This window comes from Penicillium rubens (genome assembly GCF_028828025.1).
Source record: "Penicillium rubens strain IBT 27055 chromosome Unknown utg000003l_segment0_segment0, whole genome shotgun sequence".
Classification (NCBI taxonomy): Eukaryota; Fungi; Ascomycota; class Eurotiomycetes; order Eurotiales; family Aspergillaceae; genus Penicillium; species Penicillium rubens.
In genome coordinates this window covers 5,530,119-5,551,826 of record NW_026890601.1, presented here as the reverse complement: position 1 = coordinate 5,551,826, position 21,708 = coordinate 5,530,119, and the positions used below count along the sequence as shown (strand labels likewise).

The following is a 21,708-nucleotide window of genomic DNA, read 5'->3' as shown; positions in this document are numbered from 1 at the left end:
TTCTTTGCTCCAAACCTCAAGTTTCCCCTACACTGGACTTTTTACTTTGTTTCCTATCTTGTCTTTGCATTTTGCCTGGTGTTTGGGGACAAACCACTTCACTTCTTCATATGTACTATTTCTTCTTTTCTAAATGAACGTAACAGAAATGCAATATTCAAGGATCTTCCATAATTGCCCTTCCTACTCCGTACTCCATATGTACTCCGTTGCTCTCCAGGCTGTCGGTCCGACATCCGACACCTCTGCCCCGCCCTTTACCCTGCCGGGTAAACTTCGGTCTCGCAACCACCTCCGTGGCCCTTTGAGATAGCGAGTGGGTTATCCATTGAACATCTTGGAGTTTCGTGGAATATTATTTGTTTAACTAACTCCTGATCTCATATGGTCATCCGTCATTGGACATTACTCCACGGCTTCCCCGCCTACACGAGTTCGTTTCACAATCTGACACTTCATACATCGGTAAAAGGAAAAAGCCTGTGATTCTCCTCTGGGTATAAAAGGTTGATTCTGGTCTTCCCATTTTCTTTCAGATACAGATTGCATCCCTTCTCTGCTTTTGTGAGATTAATAAGCTCAAGCTCAATACAGAACAGCTTCATCTTGTCTCGAAGCAATTGAACAAGAGGGAGCACAGATAATATACGCCCAAAAAGAGAACTGCATCACATCATGGCTCGAATTGATGTTGAAAAAGCCATCGAGGAGCTCACCCTCGGCGAGAAGGTGGCCCTCACAGCTGGTAAATCCGATCTCCATTGCCAGAGATGCAATCCAAAACTAACCCCATCCACTAGGTCGTGACTTCTGGCACACAGAATCAGTCCCACGCTTAAACATCCCTGCACTACGTATGTCCGATGGCCCAAATGGTGTCCGTGGCACTCGCTTCTTCAACGGTATCCCAGCAGCATGCTTCCCCTGCGCAACAGCGCTCGGTGCAACCTGGGATACCGAGCTGCTGTCGGAGGTCGGTGCATTGATGGGTGAAGAAGCGATCGCAAAAGGCACACACGTCGTGCTAGGCCCAACGATCAACACCCAGCGATCGCCGCTAGGCGGGCGCGGCTTCGAGTCCTTTTCGGAGGATGGTGTGCTCTCCGGTACGCTAGCCGGCTACTTCTGCAAGGCAATGCAGGAGAAGGGGGTTGCTGCCACGCTTAAGCACTTTGTCTGCAATGACCAAGAGCATGAGCGATTGGCTGTCAGCAGTATTCTTACTAACCGAGCGCTGCGTGAGATTTATCTGATGCCGTTCCAGTTGGCTATGCGGATATGTCGCTCGCAGTGTATTATGACCGCTTATAATAAGGTCAATGGGACACATGTTAGTGAGAACAAGGCTATTATTGATGATATCTTGCGCAAGGAGTGGGGATGGGAGGGTGTTGTTATGAGTGACTGGTGAGTACCGGTGATGGATTCATTTTGCTAACTTCATGTTCATCTGGAGGCTTACATTGGATTTTTCATTTGTAGGTTTGGTACCTACAGTACCTCTGATGCCATTGTCGCCGGTCTCGACATTGAGATGCCCGGTAAGACCCGCTGGCGTGGCGAGGCTCTTGCGCACGCCGTCTCTTCAAACAAGGTGGCCCAATACCAGCTCGATGAACGAGTGCGCAATATCCTCAACCTGGTGAACTGGGTTGAACCACTTGGAATCCCCGAAGGAGCACCTGAGAAGGCCCTCAACCGGCCAGAAGACCAGGCTCTGATGCGTCGCGCTGCTGCCGAGTCTGTTGTGCTTCTGAAGAATGAGGGTGATATTCTTCCCCTTAAGAAAGATGGATCTCTGCTGGTCATTGGTCCCAACGCTAAGATCGCTGCGTACTGTGGCGGTGGTTCGGCCTCTCTGGCTCCTTACTACACTGTCACTCCGTTCGACGGTGTCTCTGCCAAGAGCAAGGGAGAGGTCAAGTACAGCCAGGGCGTGTACTCTCACAAGGATCTACCGCTTCTGGGTCCACTGCTGAAGACTGCAGATGGCAAACCTGGCTTTACATTCAAGGTCTATAATGAACACCCCAACTCTGGCGAGGACCGACAGGCCGTGGATGAGTTGCATCTACTCGAATCTTCCGGATTCCTGATGGACTACGTCAACCCTAAGGTCAAGTCTATGACCTACTACGTTGATATGGAGGGAACATTCACCCCCGAGGAGAGCGGGGTCTACAACTTCGGCGTGACAGTCGTCGGTACAGGCCAACTTCTCATCGACGGCGAAGTTGTCGTCGACAACACCAAGAACCAGAAGCAAGGCTCCGCCTTCTTCGGCACAGCTACAATCGAAGAGATCGGCACTAAAGAGCTCAAGGCCGGCCAGACATACAAGGTTCTCTTCCAGTTCGGCAGCGCACCAACCTCAGACCTAGACACACGCGGAATTGTCGCCTTCGGCCCAGGCGGCTTCCGTTTCGGCGCTAGCCGACAAGTGGGCCAAGAAGAACTGATCGCCAACGCAGTCGAGCAAGCCAAAACCGCCGAGCAAGTCGTCATCTTTGCCGGCCTCACCCTGGAATGGGAGACCGAAGGCCACGACCGCGAACATATGGACCTACCCCCTGGCAGCGACGAGCTGATCAGCCGTGTGCTGGAAGTGAACCCGAACGCAGTTGTCATGATCCAGTCCGGCACACCAGTAACAATGCCGTGGGCCGACAATGCCAAAGCCCTCGTCCAAGCCTGGTTCGGTGGCAACGAGTGCGGCAGTGGTATCGCGGACGTCCTCTACGGCGACGTGAACCCCTCCGCCAAGCTACCCATCACCTTCCCCCGCCGCCTGCAGGATAACCCCTCCTATCTGAACTTCCGTTCTGAGCGCGGCCGCGTCCTCTACGGCGAGGATATCTACGTTGGGTACCGGTACTTCGAGAAGAGCGATGTTGCGCCGGGCTTCGCTTTCGGGCATGGTCTGTCGTACACGAGTTTCTCCCGCTCGGATCTACGCATTGACACTGTTCCTGAACAAACCAAGTACACCGAGTCTGGCGAGCCTGTCACTGCGTCGGTGACTGTCTCCAATACGGGCTCTGTGGCTGGCGCCGAGATCGTGCAGCTCTGGATCGTGCCCCCGAAGACTGATGTTGGCCGTCCTGTGCGCGAGCTTAAGGCTTTCCAGAAGGTCTTCCTGCAGCCTGGTGAGACTAAGACTGTGCAGTTGGTTGTTGAGAAGAAGTTGGCTACCAGCTGGTGGGATGAGGAGCGGGAGCAGTGGATTTCTGAGGAGGGGACGTACCAGGTTCTCGTTACTGGTACTGGGGCTGAGGAGCTGCATGGCGAGTTTGAGGTTGGCAAGACGAGGTTCTGGCTTGGTCTGTAGGGCCGTGGTTGGTATTGTATGTGTGTTCTTTATATAGGACCATGTCTCACGATTGATGTTATTTTTATCTGTGGATGGGGTAGGTTGGCTTGGCATCCGGTTATACGAGGATTTTTGATTCAACATTGTTTCGGTATTCCGAATCCAATTTCCAATTTTATTCATTGTGAATTCATAAAGATAGTATTTGATGAAGTAGATCTGGTATTTTAACCATGAAGAAAAAATTGTGGTCTTGTCTTACATCCTAGGCCAAGGAACCACACACCTATATATACAGACTGCGGATATATACACGTGAAACTTCGGTGAAAACGATGCCTTTTGGGATGAAACTAGCTAATATGAGGTCACAAATAGAACAATACAAGCACTAGATATGATAAGAGGGTATATACATAGAACTGAACAGACATCTATATCAAAGACATGAATACGCCTGCCAAGGTAAAGGAATCAAAAGATAACTGCTCCAATCCCAGTAATGCATATTCAAACGCCCACAAATGCCCACAACCTGCTCCTATCAGCAAATCTCATTCCCATTGTCATTATCCTTCCTCCTCGCCCCCAACCCGGCCAACTTCCTCAACAAAAGCGAAGCCTTCTTCCGCCGGTTATTTTTAGGCGACGAACCGGGCATAACAACAGAGTAAACACGCTCTTGGTGCTTAGACTTATCCCCCAAGCAAGAAGACGAGTAAGACATCCCGCGGCTGGACCCGCCAAATGATTGGTACGGGTATCTGCCAGGCAATTCTTCCTCATTCGTCGAAGCACTGCCCAGTCTCGGGTTACCTGTTTGCGGCCTTGACACTGTGGTCCTTCCAGCGCCTAGTGGTGAAGCTGGTGAGACCTTACCGTAAACACTCGGCTCCCGATACTCCCGGAAATTCGTCGGCCATTCAGGGGAGTTGAATGATCCTGTCGTTTGGTTGTAGGAACTGTAGAAGCGGGTCAATGGCTTTGTCGTTTTGGATTCGATTGTGGGGTTTTCTGCGTTGATGAGGTGGATTTCTTTGCTAGCGCGAAGCCAGGCCCCGCCTGCCCCATCAAGGTATGGCGCTTTGTGTGGTGGTATGGCTGAAGAGGATGTCTCAGGTTCATTGGCCTCTGGCTCTGTCTCGAGCTCGGACTCGGTGATTTCGAATTTTTGTTCGCTTTCATTGAGCGAGCTGACTGGGCTGTCGAGCGTAGTTGGCTTGGATATCCACTCGCTGTTGGATTGGGAAGGACTGTATGGGAATGGAGCCGGACTTGAAGAATTGGCTCGCTCCATTTGGTTGTCTTCGACTGTTGTTGCTAGGCTCTGGCTTCGCAAGCGGGGTCCTGGTGATACTCTGCACGGTGGTGAGGCGGAGGGTTGCTTGTTATAGAACCGTGTCGAGGTATCTGTGCCCGATACGCTGTTGTCGTATGGTCTACCTGGCTGGTTGGGAGAATGGAAGCTCGTACCGACTCCGGAATCATGTTTCGTGGTACTTTCTGTTTCGGGCTTGATTGGTCTGGGCGCCGACAGAAGAATGGCATGCTGATTTAAAGATGAAGGAGCTGCATCGCCACTAGGCTGACCAGCGTGATTTTGTCCATCTGTCCGGACTGGTGCGGCACTCTGGTAGGTCAATCCGGTTGGAATTCCTCGGTCAATGCTGTGAGATAGCATAGCACATGCATGCTTGATATCAGCTTCGAGGTCTTCTTCGATTTCTTGGCGGTCGATAAGCGGCGATGCAGGGCGGAAGTAGCCTGGCTCGTCCGTGAAACTGTAACCTCCTTCGAGGTCGGGGTCCCTGCTGTCCCACGTTGGCTCGTCGTGCGTGGGAGACTCGGGATTCGTCGTTGACCGAGGGCGACTGCTTGATGGGCTGGCGTCAATAGGCGATACCAGTGTGGATTCCAGGTCTCGCGTGGAGCTGCTTCTGGTGAAGGTCAGACGGCGTCGTATTTTAGTTGCTTTTTCTGATAGCTTGCGCTCCATGTCGTAAATGGCTGTGTTTATGCTCCGATGGTCTCAAGGAATCAGACAATGAAACAGATCAGAAGAGAGAGGAAGAAAGAGCGCAGGCAAACAATGAAAATGGCCACGAATCCGAGGGAAGTCCACAGCTCAACTGCAGATCAAAGGTAATTTCCCAATGTGTTTTGAAGAGGGACCAGGAACGGTTGTCGGTACAACTGTCTGGTATGCGGAGGGGAGGGGAATGTACACCAGAGTCACATTATAAGAGAAGAGATAAGAAGAAAATGTCTTCAAATAATGCCAGCGCTTAACAAGCGAAAAAAAAAAAGTGATGATACTAGAGCTCTGCATAAGTAAATAAATAAAAAAAAAAAAAAAAGATAGGGCTAGATCATATCAAGTCCACTTGGGAGATAGTGGACATTGGATATCCTTCTAAGACATCAATGGCATTAATTTCCAGATTACTACCCAATCCCCTAGTTCAAAGGCCTTAAGCGCCCAAGTACATATGTGGTTAGAGTATATACTAGTGTGTGACTCAAATTGACCTTTTTTTGGACTATCTAGTCTTGATTTAACATACCTAAGGTACATAGCCTATGTAGGATATAAGTACGTTTCATAAATTATCCTAAAACCTCCAATCTTATTTCTGACCATTCAGCTCCAGCTAACTTATCTCTTTGAAGATAGTTATTCTGTCACAGTTGCCGTGGGGACCTATCCGATTCGAATATAAACTGGATCAGTCACATTACGAGCTTCATTATTGTTTCGCAAAGGAATATATCCAGATCTTATTTTCTATTTACTTTTATTTAAATGATGCGACGTGCCTATCGCGAAGATAACCAATGGCTATCAATACCGAAAACGGACCCATCACCCCCCGGTGGAGTATCCTCCCGGAAGAAATTGACCCAGAGGGCGGGTCTGATGGAGAGCAGTTGGATGCTTCTTTGACAGTCTTCTCGGACAAGGGCAAAGGCCAAGTGAGAGACGGGAGAGGCAGTTGGATGCTCATCCCCCTGACTGGCGAAACGGAAAAAAGAACGGCAACCTACTTCCCCTGATGCGCCATGACATCTATCCGGTCGCGAACCCCTCCAAGGGATTCTGGACCCAGACTAGAGCATGGGATTGGCTGCAGAAAGAACTGCGCCGGACAACACTTTTTGTTTTTCGGATTTCAACGCTTTACCAAGCGGTGATATCCTCCACCTCGGCCTCACCGAAGGTGCTGCTCTTTGTCATCTTAGTGACACTGGCCACAGCAGCGGCACCATCGGCACCTGACTTGGCCATGATATCGGGCAGGACTTCGTGGAAGAACTCGACAATGTGGCGGTTGACCTGCTCAAATTGAAGCAAGAATGCGTCATGGCCCTCGGGGCTATCAATGCGCTCGAGGCGAGAATTGGGGATGCCAGCCGCAATCTCTTGCTGCTCCGCGAATGTAAACAGACCATCCGACTCGATACCCAGAACTAGAGCTGGCTGCTCTACGCGCCCGAGGGCCTCAAGGACGGTATCCTCGGTGTCGGTGCTAGCATTGCCGCGGCGGCGGGACACGTCGTGCGTATCGAGCTTGCGGGTCATGGCGATGTAGCAGTTGGCATCAAATCGCTTGACGAACTTGTCACCCTGGTAACGGAGATATGACTGGGCAGAGAAGTAGGTTGGTGGACGAGGACGGCCGGATGCAGTCAGCTTGGGCTTTGCGTCGACTTCTGGGGCAAATGTTTTGGTGCCGGAGAATTGTGGGTCCATGAACTGGACCTCGGCCTCGTTCACGGCAGCCGGTGAGCCTTGTCTGCTCTCTGAGCGTGAAGTTGCTCCACCACGGTGTCCGTCGTTGTGGATGGCCCAGTGCTCATTCGGGGGAGTGGGGAGCTTCTCGGTGCCGTTGATGTTACGCGGCTTGGTTGGATCAGGTACATTGCGACCGAACCGAGACTCGAACGAGTTGCGGCTACGGTAAGTGAGAAGTGCTGACATGCGAGCTGCACCGAGCCCGGTAGATGGCGGGTCGTTAAATGGATAGTAGCCGTCGTCATACTTCGGGTCGCTATAGATGCTCTGCCGCTGTGCCTCGCCCCAGCTGATGCACCACGCGGAATGGCGCGCTGAAGTAGCAATGGGCACAATAGCTCGCACATAGTCTTTGCCGAAAAAGGAGTATTCCAAAGTGAGCATTCCACCCATGGACCCTCCCACCACCGCAGCAATCTGCTTGACACCGAGGTCATCCAGGACGAGTTTGTGGATGTTGACATCATCACGGACAGTCGTTAAGGGGAACTCAGGTCCATAGTAGCCGTTTTCAGGCTTACCATCCTTGTAAGTCACAGCACTTGCACTTCCGTACGGGCTGCCCAAACTGTTGAGGCAGACCACGTAGAACCGAGAGACATCGAATGCTTGACCCGGACCACCAAGAAGAGGACCCCACCAGTCAGCGACATCGGCACTGCCACTAAGAGCGTGACAAATCACCAATACATTATCACCATTGGGAGCGAGTGTTCCGCGCGTGGTGTATGCGACTGGGACATTGTAAAGGGTGACACCGGATTCAAGTTTGAAAGAAGGGATGACCGCAATGGATTGGTCCTCGATCAACTGAGCATAAGGGTTCTCAGGTTGCGAATCGACTCTCTCTACGGGATTTAGTAGCGGTTCATTATGTTAGAATGGGGGAGATAAACTGACGATATTGCGCAGTACGGGGACTGCTAGTTTCAGCCATTGTGAAAAAGACAGAAATATGCAAAATAAAGGAAAGAAGAAGGAATGGAAATGGAGAACAGGGTGTACTTGTAATAAAAATGGAGTGAGTCAAAACCCCCGCAGCCTTGGAAGAACTTGGCTTCCGGTCTCGGTGGCAGAAAATAACATCGGAAAGCGGTATTCAGTCACGTGGTATTCAGTCACGTGTGGTTAGGGCTCGCTCCACACTTGATCTTATTTTCACCTGTGCGAATTTTTCTTCTTCCGTAGCCAACCATCCGACAAAACTTCTTACGAGCCAACCCCCCAAAAACATTCAAAATGGTCAAGACTAAGAAGTCCGGTGACACCCTCTCCTCGCGCCTTGCGCTTGTGATGAAGTCTGGCAAGGGTAAGCAGGTCATTTTTCGATCGCACAAATGAGCAATTCGCTGACTTCTCTCAGTTACCATGGGTACCAAGTCCACCATGAAGACTCTCCGCTCTGGCAAGGCCAAGCTGGTCCTCATCTCCGGCAACTGCCCTCCTCTGCGCAAGTCCGAGCTTGAGTACTACGCCATGCTCGCCAAGACCCCCGTTCACCACTTCAACGGCAACAACGTACGTTTCATTCCCCCTTCCTTCGGGTCGGCAGCCTGAAAAATTGGCTGCCGCACCTCGGAGTCAGCTACACTACTCAGAGAAGAAGTGGTCAAAACTACCACTTCGGAGAGTGAAGTTGCTCAGCGAAGGGATCACCGCAAGGCGTCCCGGAGAGCGAATTGGACTAACTCGCCCTATAGATTGAGCTCGGTACCGCTTGCGGTAAGCTCTTCCGCTGCTCCGCCATGGCTATCCTCGATGCCGGTGACTCCGACATCCTGAGCCGTGAGGCTTAAGCGTATCGCCCTGTTGCGAGCCATAAAAAATAGAATCTTGAACCATTCTTGAACAAGAATTTCTCCCATGAATAATGATGAATTATGGATCTTTCGGACTAGGCATATTCTGGGCAAGCGTGCCAAGTTCCTTGACCACTTTGCTAAGTGCGCTCGTCTTTGGACTCAGCCATTTCATAGAAATAGCCTAAAATGTAATACCCAAAATGCAATTCATTATCATGAGTCTACCCGTGTCTAATCTAGGTCTTACCTAGTCCACATAGGGTTTCGTGGCGCTGATCTAAATCTCTTTTACACCCGCCTGGGCAGTAACCAGCAGGACCGTACTATCATAACATTGCTTGCAGCTCAGGTAAACCAATAAAGACAAAGCCCGGATAAATTGTAAATTGTAAATCTGAGCTCGGAGACACCTGAAATCCCACCTGAAATTTATAATCACGACAGGCCCTAATGATACTTATGACTACATAATCTCGAAAGGCTTCTCACCTGTAGACGCATGGATGGATCCATCTTCCTCCCTCCCGATTCGGTAACCCAGTTTGTTAGCCCCGGGGGGTCTACTGGTCTCACGGAGCTTTTCTCGAGTCTACTGGGGCTAGCTCTTGCTAAGACTCTCTCTCTCGGTGGCTTTCTCGACATTACGCATGAAGAAAATCAGCTTTGATCTCCGTGCCGAGTCAACCCCCACGCAACTCCGCACTCTTTGCGGGGAAGCGCTGCAAGTACATTAGCCTGTATTTCTTGGCTTGGACGGATCACTCATTTAGCCTGAAGTTTTTCCGCGAACTATGTGCTACCGGCGAGCCTTCCGATGTTCGCGGGGAGTTCATATAAAGGGGGACTTGATCTACAGTGAGTGATTAGGTATATGCCTCCCCCGGACCGGAAACTCTGGGTACAATGCGCGCGCTCCTCTTCTTTGCCTCTTTGGGCTTTGTAGCCGCTGAGAACGGCCTCAATGGCTGGCTGCGGTACGCATCATTACCCTGTTCAGGTCAATGCCGTTCCAACCTCCCTTCGAGTATCGTCATCCTCAATACGACTGAGACAAGTCCGGTGTATGTTGCGGGGACGGAACTGCAGAATGGTCTCAAGGGTGTTTATGGAAAGCGTGTGCAAGTGAAGCACAACAAGTGCAAGGCATCTTCTTCGGTTGTTGTTGGCACAGTTGACCAATATCGGGAAATCTGCGGTGCTGCGAAAGGTGTACCTGAACTGGAAGAAGACGGCTTTTGGCTCGACACGAAGGGGAAAAACGTTCAGATCCTTGGGCAAAACGAGAGGGGTGCTCTCTATGGCACCTTTGAATACTTGTCGATGCTTGCTCAGGGGAACCACTCCAAGGTCGCCTATGCAACCAATCCTTCTGCACCTATTCGCTGGGTGAATCAATGGGATGACATGGATGGAAGAATTGAACGCGGCTATGGCGGCCCCTCTATCTTCTTCAAGGACGGTCAAGTCGTCGACGATCTAACTCGTGTTGCTGAATACGCCCGCCTTTTGGCATCGATCAGAATCAATGCTGTCGTCATCAATAATGTCAACGCGAATGCTACCCTCTTGAGTCCCACAAACCTCGATGGGGTAGCTCGGATTGCTGATGTCTTCCGTCCATACGGTGTACAAGTTGGCCTATCTCTCAATTTCGCATCCCCTCAGACTTATGGAGGGCTCAGCACTTTCGATCCCCTCGATGCATCTGTCGTCGAATGGTGGTCGAAAATTACGGCCCAGGTCTATGATCGAGTGCCTGACATGGCTGGCTACCTCGTCAAGGCTGACTCGGAGGGACAGCCAGGCCCCCAGACGTATAACAGGACCCTCGCGGATGCAGCAAACTTGTTCGCCAAAGAAGTCCAGCCTTACGGTGGCATTGTTATGTATCGCGCGTTCGTCTACAATAAGCTGAACGAATCAATCTGGACCGATGATCGTGCAAATGCTGCTGTGGATTTCTTCAAGGATCTAGATGGCGAATTCGACGACAACGTGGTGATCCAAATCAAGTATGGGCCTATTGATTTCCAAGTCCGTGAGCCACCATCACCGCTGTTTGCGAATTTGTTCAACACCAGTATGGCCATTGAACTGCAGGTTACGCAAGAATACCTTGGTCAACAGTCGCATTTGGTCTATGTTGCTCCCATCTGGAAGACAATCTTAGACACTGACCTCCGCGTCGACCATCAGCCATCGCTCGTTCGCGATATCGTGGCTGGTAAACGGTTCAATCGCAAACTAGGCGGATCAGCAGCTGTTGTCAACGTGGGCACGAACACCACCTGGCTTGGTAGCCACCTATCTATGTCAAACCTATATGCCTATGGTCGCTTAGCTTGGAACCCGGCAGACGATGCCCAGGACATTCTGCAAGACTGGATCAAGCTGACGTTTGGGCTGGACCGCAAGGTACTTGACACCATCACTCGCATGTCCATGGAATCTTGGCCCGCCTACGAACAATATAGCGGGAACTTGGGCATCCAGACATTGACAGATATTATATACACTCACTATGGCCCAAGCCCTGCATCTCAAGACAACAATGGCTGGGGCCAATGGACCCGCGCAGACCGAGACAGCATTGGAATGGACCGGACGGTGGCAAATGGCACGGGTTTTTCGGGCCAGTATCCGGATGAACTCGCTGCCATGTATGAGAATATCGCTACCACACCAGACAACCTTCTGCTATGGTTCCACCATGTGGGATACACTCATCGTCTGCACTCAGGAAAGACCGTTATTCAGCACTTCTATGACGAACACTATAGCGGTGCCGAAACTGCACAGACCTTCCTCACGCAGTGGGAATCACTTGAGGGCAAAATTGATACTGAGCGATACAACCATGTGCGCCATTTCCTAGATTACCAGAGCGGTCACTCAATTGTATGGAGAGATGCGATAAATACCTTTTATCACAATCTTTCTGGAATCCCTGATCAGGCCAAGCGCGTTGGCCATCACCCATGGCGCATCGAGGCGGAAGACATGAAGCTAGAGGGCTACAAAACTTACACCGTCAGCCCCTTCGAGACAGCCTCTGGCTCGGTTGCAATTGTTACAACTTCCAACAGCACAGCTGGCACCGCTTCGACCAAAATAAACTTTCCCACTGGAACCTATGACCTTGCCGTGAATTACTACGATGTATACGGTGGCCAGTCAGAGTGGAAGGTCTATCTGAATAATCGGGAAATTGGCCAGTGGATTGGCAATAGTGAGGATACCTTCAGTCATACGCCTTCCATCTATTTAGATGGGCATTCGGCGATTCGTATCAAGTTCCGGGGGGTCAAAGTTCACAAGGGTGATACTTTGAAGATTGTCGGTATGCCTAATGGCAATGAGCCGGCGCCATTAGACTACGTGGCTCTGCTGCCAGCAGGGATTGTGGATTAAAGCAGCCTTGTTGAGTGACTAGATCACTGTGAATATATCTATGTTGACTGCCTCCAAGCCAGTGTTTGGCTCCGACTGCTTACTAGTATGGCGATCTTCTAAAATAAATAAATGAAGAGGGTAGTAATAAAGGTGGTAGAAGTAACATCGTGAATTACTCAAAGCAAATAATGTACATCTCATTCTAGCATCTGAAAACTTTCCATCGGTCCCGACTTTAGACTGGAGTCAAGGCCATTCTCCCACTTGTAGACAGCTCCTTCCGTCTGGCATCAATCTCCTTCTTTTTCTGGATGATAGCAATAGTATTGCTGTATATTGCTTATACTATCTATGCATGTGGACTTGATCACATTGCTGCAGCTGCGGACTATTAGTGAACTGTCATTGAATACAAGTTGTAGCAATGCTGGTTTACTTCAGCCGCATCTGATTGTTCCTCCGTTGGAGTGCTATAGATGGTTAGTTATATGCTTGAACAAGACAAATTATTTAAATTCCCTTCAGTTTCTGTCAATTAGATCTTACTCTTTCTTCTATAATTCACTTGAATGATTGAAGAGACACCTACATAGGCAGGTAGTGTCCGGTTGCATGCCGATTTGTTCAGACAAGAGTAACGCTAGTCCAGATGTGGCTAGCGTCCTACATCATCGGCGCGCATTTCCATCGCGTCCCCAGATCCAATCCCTGCGCTGCAACCAATTGTTTTCCTTCTTTCTGATATAAACAACCGATCTCGTCACATTCGACTTCGCTTTTTATATCGACCTTTGATGTGGAGAGTTTGTCATCATGAGTGACTATTCGTCGTTGAAAGTGGCTGATTTGAAGGCCGAGTGCAAGAAGCGCGGCATCCCTCAGACTGGCCTCCGCCTCAAGCAGCAGTTCGTTGACAAATTGATTGAGCTTGACTCACAAACAAACCAGGTAACGACCGAAGCTGCAGCTTCCGCTGAAGGATCCACCAAATCACAGCCCTCTGCGCCAGACGCTGCTTCGCAGCCAAAGCCGCAGCCCGACCAACCAGAGAATGAGCAGCTTGAACAATCCAAGGAAGAAACAATCTCACGAACGGAGGAGGCAACAGCACCCGTCCCAATATCGGACTCAGCTCAAGGTGGACAAATGCAGGCAGATGACTCGACCCAGGGAGAAGCAGTTTCGGCAGCCGATTTGAATTCGCAAAAAGTTGAAGATGTCGCAAAGCCTGCGGAGGAGGCACAAACAGAGGCAACTGCTCCTGAAGAACAAAAGTCTGCAGCTGCACCTTTCCAGCCGCAAATGGATGAAGCAGCCCAAGATGCGAAAAAAGAGGAGCCCGTGAAGGCTCAAGAAAAATCGGTCTCTGCTGCCCAGACCTCCGAGGTTGACACAGAGTTATCGACACCTCTCCCGGTGGAAGAGGCATTGGAGGACACACGCAAACGGAAACGCCGCAGCCAGAGCCCGGCTCCTACTCTAGAAGAGATTGCGAATAGGAAGGCTCGCGCAAAGGAAACAACCCCACGCGTGTTGCTGAAAGACGATGAGGTGGCGGCTTCCCGTGATGAGGGGCTCAGCAAGTTAAAGTCCGAAGAGCAAAAAACAGTGGAGGATCACGCAGACAAACAACCTGTTGAGACGCAAACAGACTCGCACCAAACCCCCACCAAACAAGACGCCCGGTTCCGCAACCTATTTGCACCTGTTGGTGCATCCTCCCAACCTGCTTCTCCCCCACGAGACATTGCCATGCAGGATGCAGACACCCCCCCAGCGTTGCACCCTGCAACTTCTGCCCTCTATATCGATGGCCTTATGCGCCCACTCCAGCCGACTGCTCTTCGCAAACACCTGGCCAGCCTCGCATGTGCCCCCGGAACCACGGATTCCGACGCCATCGTTGACTTCCACCTCGATTCTATCAAGACTCACTGTTTTGTGAGTTTCAATAGTATCACAGCAGCCTCACGGGTTCGTTCTGCCGTCCATGGGACTGTGTGGCCCAACGAGCGCAACCGCAAGAATCTCAGAGCAGATTTTATCCCTGAGGAGAAGATCAAGGAATGGATTCAGACAGAAGATGAATCCCGAGACCGAGCTGGTGCTGCTGCCCGTTGGGAGGTGAGATATGAGACATCTGATGACGGAACCATAGCTACCCTCGCTGAGGTGGGCTCCGCTCCCTCTGGGCGGCGTGAATCAGGTTTCAATCGCACTCCCCCCTTGGGCCCTCGCCGCGATATGGAGCAGTTTGACCGTCGTACCTCCAACGCGGCTCCTGCGGCTCCTGCACCTTCGTCACGACCTGGACAGGGCTTCAAACCTCTGGATGAATTGTTTGAATCTACCACTGCAAAACCCAAGCTGTACTACCTTCCCGTTCCACGTCCCGTTGCCGACAAACGTCTGGACCAATTTGATGAGCTCATTCGGAAGGGCACATTCCCACGTCGCGGTGGCGATGAGATGCGACGAATTACTTTCGAAGATGACGATGAGTTCGTGGACATCGGGCCAGAACGATTCGGACCTGGACCTCGCCCTGGCCCCGGGCCTCGTGGACGGGGGCGTGGGGGACGGCGCGGTGATTCATGGCGCTCTTGAACTTTCGAAGGTTGAAAGCAACTTGCAGTTGGGCCATTGTTATTGGCCATGTACAATAGACTTTTAGCGACTGCAAAATGCTATGGAAAATATCAAATGTATGTAGTAGCTGCCTTCCTACTAGCCACTTCTGCAAACCTACGCACCGGGCGATATCATATCCCCATCGCCATTTCGAAATATAGCAGGCCAAAGCACCCCAACTCCGTCGGCACCTAGGACAGTTTCATATGTCTTAAATCCTTCTACAATGAACTTCCGCTCCAGCTCTTTAGTGGTTAACCACTTGATCTTCGGCATCGGATCGGAAAAAGCGTAATAGCACCTCCACCACCTCCAGCACCCCTGAGTTTGTCCAACCGATATTCGCATAATCCACGAGCTCGCGAATACGCTTATTGAGATATTTGGAGTTGGAGCTTGACTCCTAGCCGGCCTCTAAAGTTTTAACATGAATAGCTAACTATAAGGACTAACCTAGGTACATATGAAGTGTTATGCTGTTATCCAATAACATACAATGTTGTATGTTCCAAGGTTGTATGTTAGGAGCCAAGAGCCAATAGCCAATAGCCAAGCAGATAAAAATAGATCAAAGACTAAGCCTTTCGGCATCCGATGATCCCCAAGAAAATCAGCCGATTTTCGAGACCTGACAGGTTGTAGCATAATCAGCCAAGAGAACGCCAATTCTTTACTTTCCATACTCCATATGGAAAGAGTTGCTTCTTCAATATTTCCTCTTTTGTTGATATTTGGTGGCGTCTTTCCCCTGTCGATCCGGATAAGATAAAGGGGAGAAGAAAAAGAAAATAGGTTCACTCCGTCAACAGCCCTCCAGCACTCTTTGCCATTTTCACCTTATCACGCAGCCACCATGGGCTGGCCAGTGTGCAATACCACAGAGGCCGAAACAAGTGTGTTGGCCCCTCCCGCCTTGGATAGATTTGCAGTGACTGACCGGAGATAGTTGACGAGGTCGCACTCTGGGATGGCGGGATTACATTTCATGCTCTAGCGCTCCTGGTGGGCGGCGCTTGCGCTATTATCGCATGTGTTGTGTCTTTTGCTCTCATTATTCTACATGCCACACATTACAGCAAGCCGATCGAACAGCGACAGTGAGTTTCCTTCTTTCCACGGTAGCGGTTAAAGCATGAACAGTATTGCTGACATGGTCCTCATCTCCGTCGCAGTATTATCCGCATCCTATTCATGGTCCCCGTCTATTCCCTCGTTGCATGGCTCAGCATATATTTCTACCATGACGCCGTCTACTTTAAGGTCCTTGGTGACTGCTACGAAGCCTTCTGTATCTCCGCTTTCTTCTCCCTCATGTGCCACTATATCGCCCCGGATCTACACAGCCAGAAGGATTACTTCCGAGGAACTCAACCAAAGCCATGGCTCTGGCCGTTGAGTTGGCTTCAAAAATGTTGTGGTGGCAAGCGCATCTGGCGAACCCCGCGCAGTGGATTGACATGGTTCAATGTAAGATGATGGACTGGAGCGCATGTTGAGGAGTTTTACGGGACTGATCATTGTACAGATTGTCTGGGTCGGGGTTTTCCAATATTGTCTCATGCGCGTTCTTATGACCATTGTTGCAGTTGTCGCACAGGCTTTTGGAATGTATTGCGAGGAGTCGCTGAGTCCCGCGTTTGCGCATATCTGGGTACGTTTCAAGTGGTGATCAAGTCTTTGACTTCGTCCGCTAATAACCTATTGATAGACTATCGTCATCGAATCGGTCTCTGTCACCATCGCCATGTACTGTCTGATCCAGTTCTACCACCAGACCAGCCAAGACATCAAGCAACATCAGCCATTTTTGAAGATCCTGTCGATCAAGCTCGTCATTTTCCTATCATTCTGGCAGTCGGTATGTCTCTTTTGTTTAGGATCATCCGATAAAGTGGATTATTAACTTTTGTTTCCACTTTTTAGACACTCATAAACCTTCTAGTCTCTAACGGCGCTGTCACAGCAACTGATAAAATGGCTATGAACGATCTCAAAGTTGGGCTCCCGGAGTTGATGATCAACTGTGAGATGGCTATATTCGGTATACTTCATCTCTGGGCCTTCTCGTGGAAGTCTTACACCCTCGCCAACCCAAGTGAAGTGACCGATTTCTACGGTAACGGAAAGTCTGTATACCAAGGTGGACGGTACGGCATAAGGGCCTTGATTGATGCCATGAACCCATTGGACCTTTTCAAAGCCATTGGGCGAAGTGCCCGCTGGCTGTTCGTCGGCCGCAAAAGTCGTATGCTGGACCCCAGTTATCAGCCGCAAGACGAGTCACTCGGTCTCCAGCCACCCCAAGATGGCAGCGAGCTCACCCAGCACGGAACGGCTTACCATGGCGCTGGAACGGCCATGTCCGCAGGCCGAACGGGCCGCTATGGCGACACGCCGTACGAAGAGGGCGATGTGCTTCTAGCTCACCCCCAACCCAACCCCGAGATCGCGCTCACGGGCACTTCGCCGTATGCGTCGGACTTCGATGATCATGTCCAAAACCCGTCAACTAGATTTTACGAGCGAAGCCCGTCACCCTATGAGGATTCCTCGCTTCATAGTCATGACAATCTGCACTCGGAATCGCTGGTCCACCCTTACCCATCCGACGGTCCTCTCCGTGAGCAAGTCCCTATGCCCATGCCCGATCCTTACCATCCTCCTCCTCCCTACCCTGGCAACCGTCAATCATGATCCATGTCTATGATTCAAGTATGACTCGGTGTAGACTTCGACTTCTCATATTGACAGGGCTTGCTTTGACATGCATGTTTCCACTATGATTGAGCTGCAAACATATTACTATTTCTACCTCACGCTACCCACGAGCACTTCGAAAATTTTGCGCTTTTACATTTCTCTTTATGTCCCGTTGTTTGGATAGGTATGGATACCCGCCTGTTTGCATAGCGACGTGTTTTTTTTTTATGTCCTTTATTCTTTACGTGTTCTTATTCCCATTCCCCTTTTTCTTTATCTGTCATATCCCCGTCGTTGCATCGCTGTAGATTTGCACTTTTGTATAGTATCACCTGGGACCTCTATTGTCACTAAGTAAAACAGGAGAAATGAAGAATAATCATATCAAAATTCGTTATCTCGTTTAAACGGCCTTGAAACGGGCCAGGAAAGGAACACTGTCTAAGCAAAGCAAGTGAAGCCTAGGCCCAAGATCCAGCATATTGCCAATTGTGGGGGTATTTTCATGGGCTGAGCGTGGAAACGCTCAAGAATTGCATGCGACTAATATCACGAATACATCCCACTGCCAGAACCACCACGCCCACCTTGGCCATAGAACTCCTCATTGAAGCTCCTTTGAAGCATGGAGGGATCCTTGCGCGCGGAAGCTACTTGACGCGCTGTCTGAACAACCGCAGATTTGCGGCCTAGTTCGCGCATTGCCTTGACGTTGTCGCCGAGTTGACCGAGTAGCGACACTAATAGTACGTCGTTGCTTTGCGAGAGTACTTCGGTGGTGAAGGTGCTTTGCTCTGACGGAGAGAGGATGGACAGGTGCGAGAGGAGAGAGTTGACGTTGCGGAGGATTGGATGTGACAGCTTGGTGGCGGATGTATTGTCCTTTGATCGATCTGAGCTAAAATCCGCTTCTGAGAGACTGGAGAGGTAGGATTTGATGAGGGAGACGCGGGATTCGAGGGTGCGAACGGCATTGAGACGAGTGCTGAGGTTCGCGATTACTTTTTGAAACAGTCAGTATCACATCCAAGCAGCAGTTATGTTGGAATCTTTGAAAACTTACACTCCTCTTCCTCTTGTGAGAGCTCAACCTGTGAGCCCTGTTTATTTGACTCTGTCTGTTCTGTCTGCTGTGCGCGCTTGGTTGGCTCCTGTGTCGCATTCAAGGAAGCCGTGCCCGAAGCCTGGACAATAGTATCGATACCAATCATCTCTGATTCCCCGGTTTCCACCGAGTAGGGCAGCTCCCTGAATTTGATATTCAACACCGTCTCCTCGCCATCCACCTGCATGTCCTTGCCTGCATCGGGGGCGGTCTCGCCTTCATGAACACTCTCGTACACGGTCAGGGGAAGCTTGCCGCCATTTGAACTTGAATCTTGGAGCTGTGAGGGATGGAAGGCGAGGAAGACGGCGGATTCGTTGTAGTCCTGGAGGATTTGTCGGTGGAGGGGGAGATGGGCGTCATTCGGCCCGGTCGATGGCGCGGTTGACCACCATCCAACAAGGTCGAGAGCGGGTTCTTTGTGCACATCTTTGACTGTTATACGGTCAGTTTTTACTCGCTAGGGGCAGATGTAATTGATCTTGTGAGGGGTTCCGCGTACACTGCTGAAGACGTTCCTCAAACCATGCCGCCGGCAAAATAATCTCATCGTTCAGTCCGCAAGTAACCGGGCACTCGAAGGCATGCTCAAGCGTTATTTCCCGTCCATTCTGCTGGCCTAGGAGGCCGCCAATTATCGGCCCATGCTGCTGTCGGGCAGCGTGACGGGTAATTTGATCAGAGACAGTGAGGAGAACGAGTGGGTGTAGCTGGATATGGAGACCCGAATCGGATGACTTCTGAGAAACGAGACACTGTGGAGGCTCCATAATTGTAGGTTGCAATCCTGGAATGGCGAGGAACTTGTGGTGAGGTACGGAGTAGTAGAGACGCTTGGTTGATGCGGTCATGTTTGGTTGGTTTGGGGTCGATGCCTGAGGCGGATATGAGCTTTCCCCGCGGCGGAGGCGTCGCGAAGGGCCAGCTTCACCTGTCACAAAGGCATCCATTTCAGTTTCTTAAGTCTGTGTGACTGGCGCTTGTAACTGAAGATATTTCAAGAAATCACAATGTCAGTCCCTTCGACGTTTGATGCAGTGAGATCACACCTCGCTCAAGTCCAGGAGAACCCCTCCGTCGCCTTGGACATTCCTCTCATCGACAAGTTGAAGTTGCAACTAGTCGAATCCACCGATCGTGTTGTTCCTACCACTATTCTGTCGCAAATTTCCGCGCTCCTTCCCATCTTGCAAGAAGACCCTACACCTATTACAACCCTTGGAATCAGAGCTACCGCCTACTTCACCTTCACCGATCTCCAATCTGTCGATCCTCCGATCAATCTTGTCGCTGGCTTCAAGGCCCCATCACCACCAATCAATCTTTTAGCTCTCTCCCTATTAGCTAAAGCTGGGCAAAAATACAGTGAAGCTGCCATAGTTGCAGGTGATTCAGACTTGGTGGCTTCTCTCGTCGAGCTATGGCTTTCATCATCTTCGGGCGAAGTTGCACAGGCTGCACTCGACACATTATGGTCGCTTTTGGAGGTCGACGTTGCTAATCACCTGGAAAGTGGTGAATATGAGCACACTGGTGACGAGAGTCATGCAGGACAGGGGCTCTTGTGGAGGAGGGTATTCACCGATAAGGATGTCTACGGTCTGTTGTTTGGGCTATGTAGCCTCCAAAGTGATGCCCCCGGTGATCTTTCTAAACGCGAAAGAACGCTCGCACAGGGCAGACTAATGACACTCTTGGCAAAAGCCGGAAAACTACGATGGGACATCATCTCAACTGCCCAAGTACCGGAGATCGAGGCTAAATACCAGAGCAGTAGTCTTCTGCATTTTGCAACCTGTCATATGGTCCAAGTGACAGATGTCTTGATGCACATGACGCTGCTCAACTTCTTCCGCGAGCTGCTAGAGATCGATGGACCGGGCCTCGTCGCTCGAAGCTCTGTGCAGTCCAGTTCCACTTTCTCGTCCCCTGCCCTCGACTTCCTTGTCGAACACAAACTGCATTCCCAAGTGCTGACTTATTACCTTGATGAGTCCAGGTTGGACTCGGTGGATCTTCTCTACCTATCTGGTCCAGTGATGGCATATGTGGCTCGGTACGCCGAAATGTATCCCAACCACTTGTTGCAGAACCCCTCTACCCTACTTGGTGGGATTATCTCCCGCATCAACAGATCTCTCGCTATTCCTAGCGCGCAATGGGCACATGGTGAAGTACCCACAGGTCACCTTGCTATTTTAGCTTCACTGCCTCGTGTGCTTCTCGTAGAAGCGGGAAAACATGGTGCCAACCCGGTTCTCGCAATTCCCACAAACCCTCCCAACAGCGAAGCTCTAGATGTTCTGGCAAAAGTTTTCCACGGACCTCAGCGAACTGGGGTTTCCGATTCAATGAATTTGAACACATCCGGCTCAACTCCAACTGACTGGGAACGTGAAGCAGCTGCAGCGCGCATTCTCTACTTCCTCTACGTGAACCAAAACCCCACTTTCTGGGACAATGTCGTAGGGGCTGCCGACGTGCTAGTGATGAAAGATGTTGCCCTGTCGGCCATCAATTTTATGAAGGCTATTACGACAGCGAACTGGAAACCTTCGCCTTCAGCACCTGTTAATCCGTCACGGTTCCAGCTGCCCTCCGAAGAGGGTCTGGGTCAGCTGTCTCCGGCCACTAATGGATTTTTCCCCACGTCAGGAGCATGGGCAGTTCTCACCCCACCTGCCCTGACTACCCTTCTTCCATATCTTTTCAAGCCGCCTCGCACTTACGCAGACTTCGTCGGGGGTGGGGCAGGTGATTCCCAGAGCGTCGTTTGGAAAGTTGCCACTGCGAAACATGATGTCCTCGTCGCGTTGCACAGCCGGTTGCCTGAAACTGATGGCCAGCTGGAAGGGTTCGAAGACATTATGCAAACGTTACAACAGCGCGTGAACCAGGGTCCCTGGGGACCCGTGCAATCTGGCGGTACCCAGGTAGTGACTGCCGGACTATGATGTCACAATAAATTGGAAAA

The 21,708-nt window shown here is 50.7% G+C and overlaps 10 protein-coding genes across 10 annotated transcripts; 7 read left to right on the top strand and 3 right to left on the bottom strand.

The window, feature by feature from the left end:
* Nucleotides 1-675: 675 nt before the first annotated feature.
* Nucleotides 676-3,328, top strand: N7525_008339 (beta-glucosidase; the record flags this gene model as incomplete). Its single annotated transcript, XM_002568771.2, has 3 exons — nt 676-745; nt 801-1,407; nt 1,483-3,328. 3 exons carry the CDS (start codon nt 676-678, stop codon nt 3,326-3,328), a joined length of 2,523 nt encoding a protein of 840 aa, XP_002568817.1.
* Nucleotides 3,329-3,854: 526 nt separating this feature from the next.
* N7525_008338 (uncharacterized protein) lies at nt 3,855-5,306 on the bottom strand (the record flags this gene model as incomplete). Its single annotated transcript, XM_002568770.2, has 1 exon — nt 3,855-5,306. One exon carries the CDS (start codon nt 5,304-5,306, stop codon nt 3,855-3,857), a length of 1,452 nt encoding a protein of 483 aa, XP_002568816.2.
* An 839-nt stretch (nt 5,307-6,145) lies between these two features.
* On the top strand, nt 6,146-6,364 carry N7525_008337 (uncharacterized protein; the record flags this gene model as incomplete). The annotated part of the gene is made up of 1 exon (XM_061214364.1): nt 6,146-6,364. The coding sequence occupies one exon, from the start codon at nt 6,146-6,148 to the stop codon at nt 6,362-6,364; it is 219 nt and encodes a 72-aa protein (XP_061068795.1).
* Nucleotides 6,365-6,488: 124 nt separating this feature from the next.
* On the bottom strand, nt 6,489-8,040 carry met2 (homoserine O-acetyltransferase; the record flags this gene model as incomplete). The annotated part of the gene is made up of 2 exons (XM_002568769.1): nt 6,489-7,951; nt 8,004-8,040. 2 exons carry the CDS (start codon nt 8,038-8,040, stop codon nt 6,489-6,491), a joined length of 1,500 nt encoding a protein of 499 aa, XP_002568815.1.
* A 302-nt stretch (nt 8,041-8,342) lies between these two features.
* Nucleotides 8,343-8,899, top strand: N7525_008335 (60S ribosomal protein eL30; the record flags this gene model as incomplete). The annotated part of the gene is made up of 3 exons (XM_002568768.1): nt 8,343-8,412; nt 8,467-8,621; nt 8,804-8,899. 3 exons carry the CDS (start codon nt 8,343-8,345, stop codon nt 8,897-8,899), a joined length of 321 nt encoding a protein of 106 aa, XP_002568814.1.
* Nucleotides 8,900-9,808: 909 nt separating this feature from the next.
* On the top strand, nt 9,809-12,316 carry aguA (alpha-glucuronidase; the record flags this gene model as incomplete). The annotated part of the gene is made up of 1 exon (XM_002568767.2): nt 9,809-12,316. One exon carries the CDS (start codon nt 9,809-9,811, stop codon nt 12,314-12,316), a length of 2,508 nt encoding a protein of 835 aa, XP_002568813.2.
* Nucleotides 12,317-13,111: 795 nt separating this feature from the next.
* N7525_008333 (SAP domain protein) lies at nt 13,112-14,905 on the top strand (the record flags this gene model as incomplete). The annotated part of the gene is made up of 1 exon (XM_002568766.2): nt 13,112-14,905. The coding sequence occupies one exon, from the start codon at nt 13,112-13,114 to the stop codon at nt 14,903-14,905; it is 1,794 nt and encodes a 597-aa protein (XP_002568812.1).
* An 877-nt stretch (nt 14,906-15,782) lies between these two features.
* Nucleotides 15,783-17,623, top strand: N7525_008332 (OSTA/TMEM184 family protein; the record flags this gene model as incomplete). Its single annotated transcript, XM_002568765.1, has 6 exons — nt 15,783-15,822; nt 15,876-16,026; nt 16,102-16,396; nt 16,455-16,580; nt 16,638-16,787; nt 16,853-17,623. The coding sequence occupies 6 exons, from the start codon at nt 15,783-15,785 to the stop codon at nt 17,621-17,623; spliced, it is 1,533 nt and encodes a 510-aa protein (XP_002568811.1).
* A 555-nt stretch (nt 17,624-18,178) lies between these two features.
* N7525_008331 (COP9 signalosome complex subunit 6) lies at nt 18,179-19,684 on the bottom strand (the record flags this gene model as incomplete). Its single annotated transcript, XM_002568764.2, has 3 exons — nt 18,179-18,630; nt 18,693-19,169; nt 19,237-19,684. 3 exons carry the CDS (start codon nt 19,682-19,684, stop codon nt 18,179-18,181), a joined length of 1,377 nt encoding a protein of 458 aa, XP_002568810.2.
* A 60-nt stretch (nt 19,685-19,744) lies between these two features.
* Nucleotides 19,745-21,688, top strand: N7525_008330 (uncharacterized protein; the record flags this gene model as incomplete). Its single annotated transcript, XM_002568763.2, has 1 exon — nt 19,745-21,688. One exon carries the CDS (start codon nt 19,745-19,747, stop codon nt 21,686-21,688), a length of 1,944 nt encoding a protein of 647 aa, XP_002568809.2.
* Nucleotides 21,689-21,708: the final 20 nt, after the last annotated feature.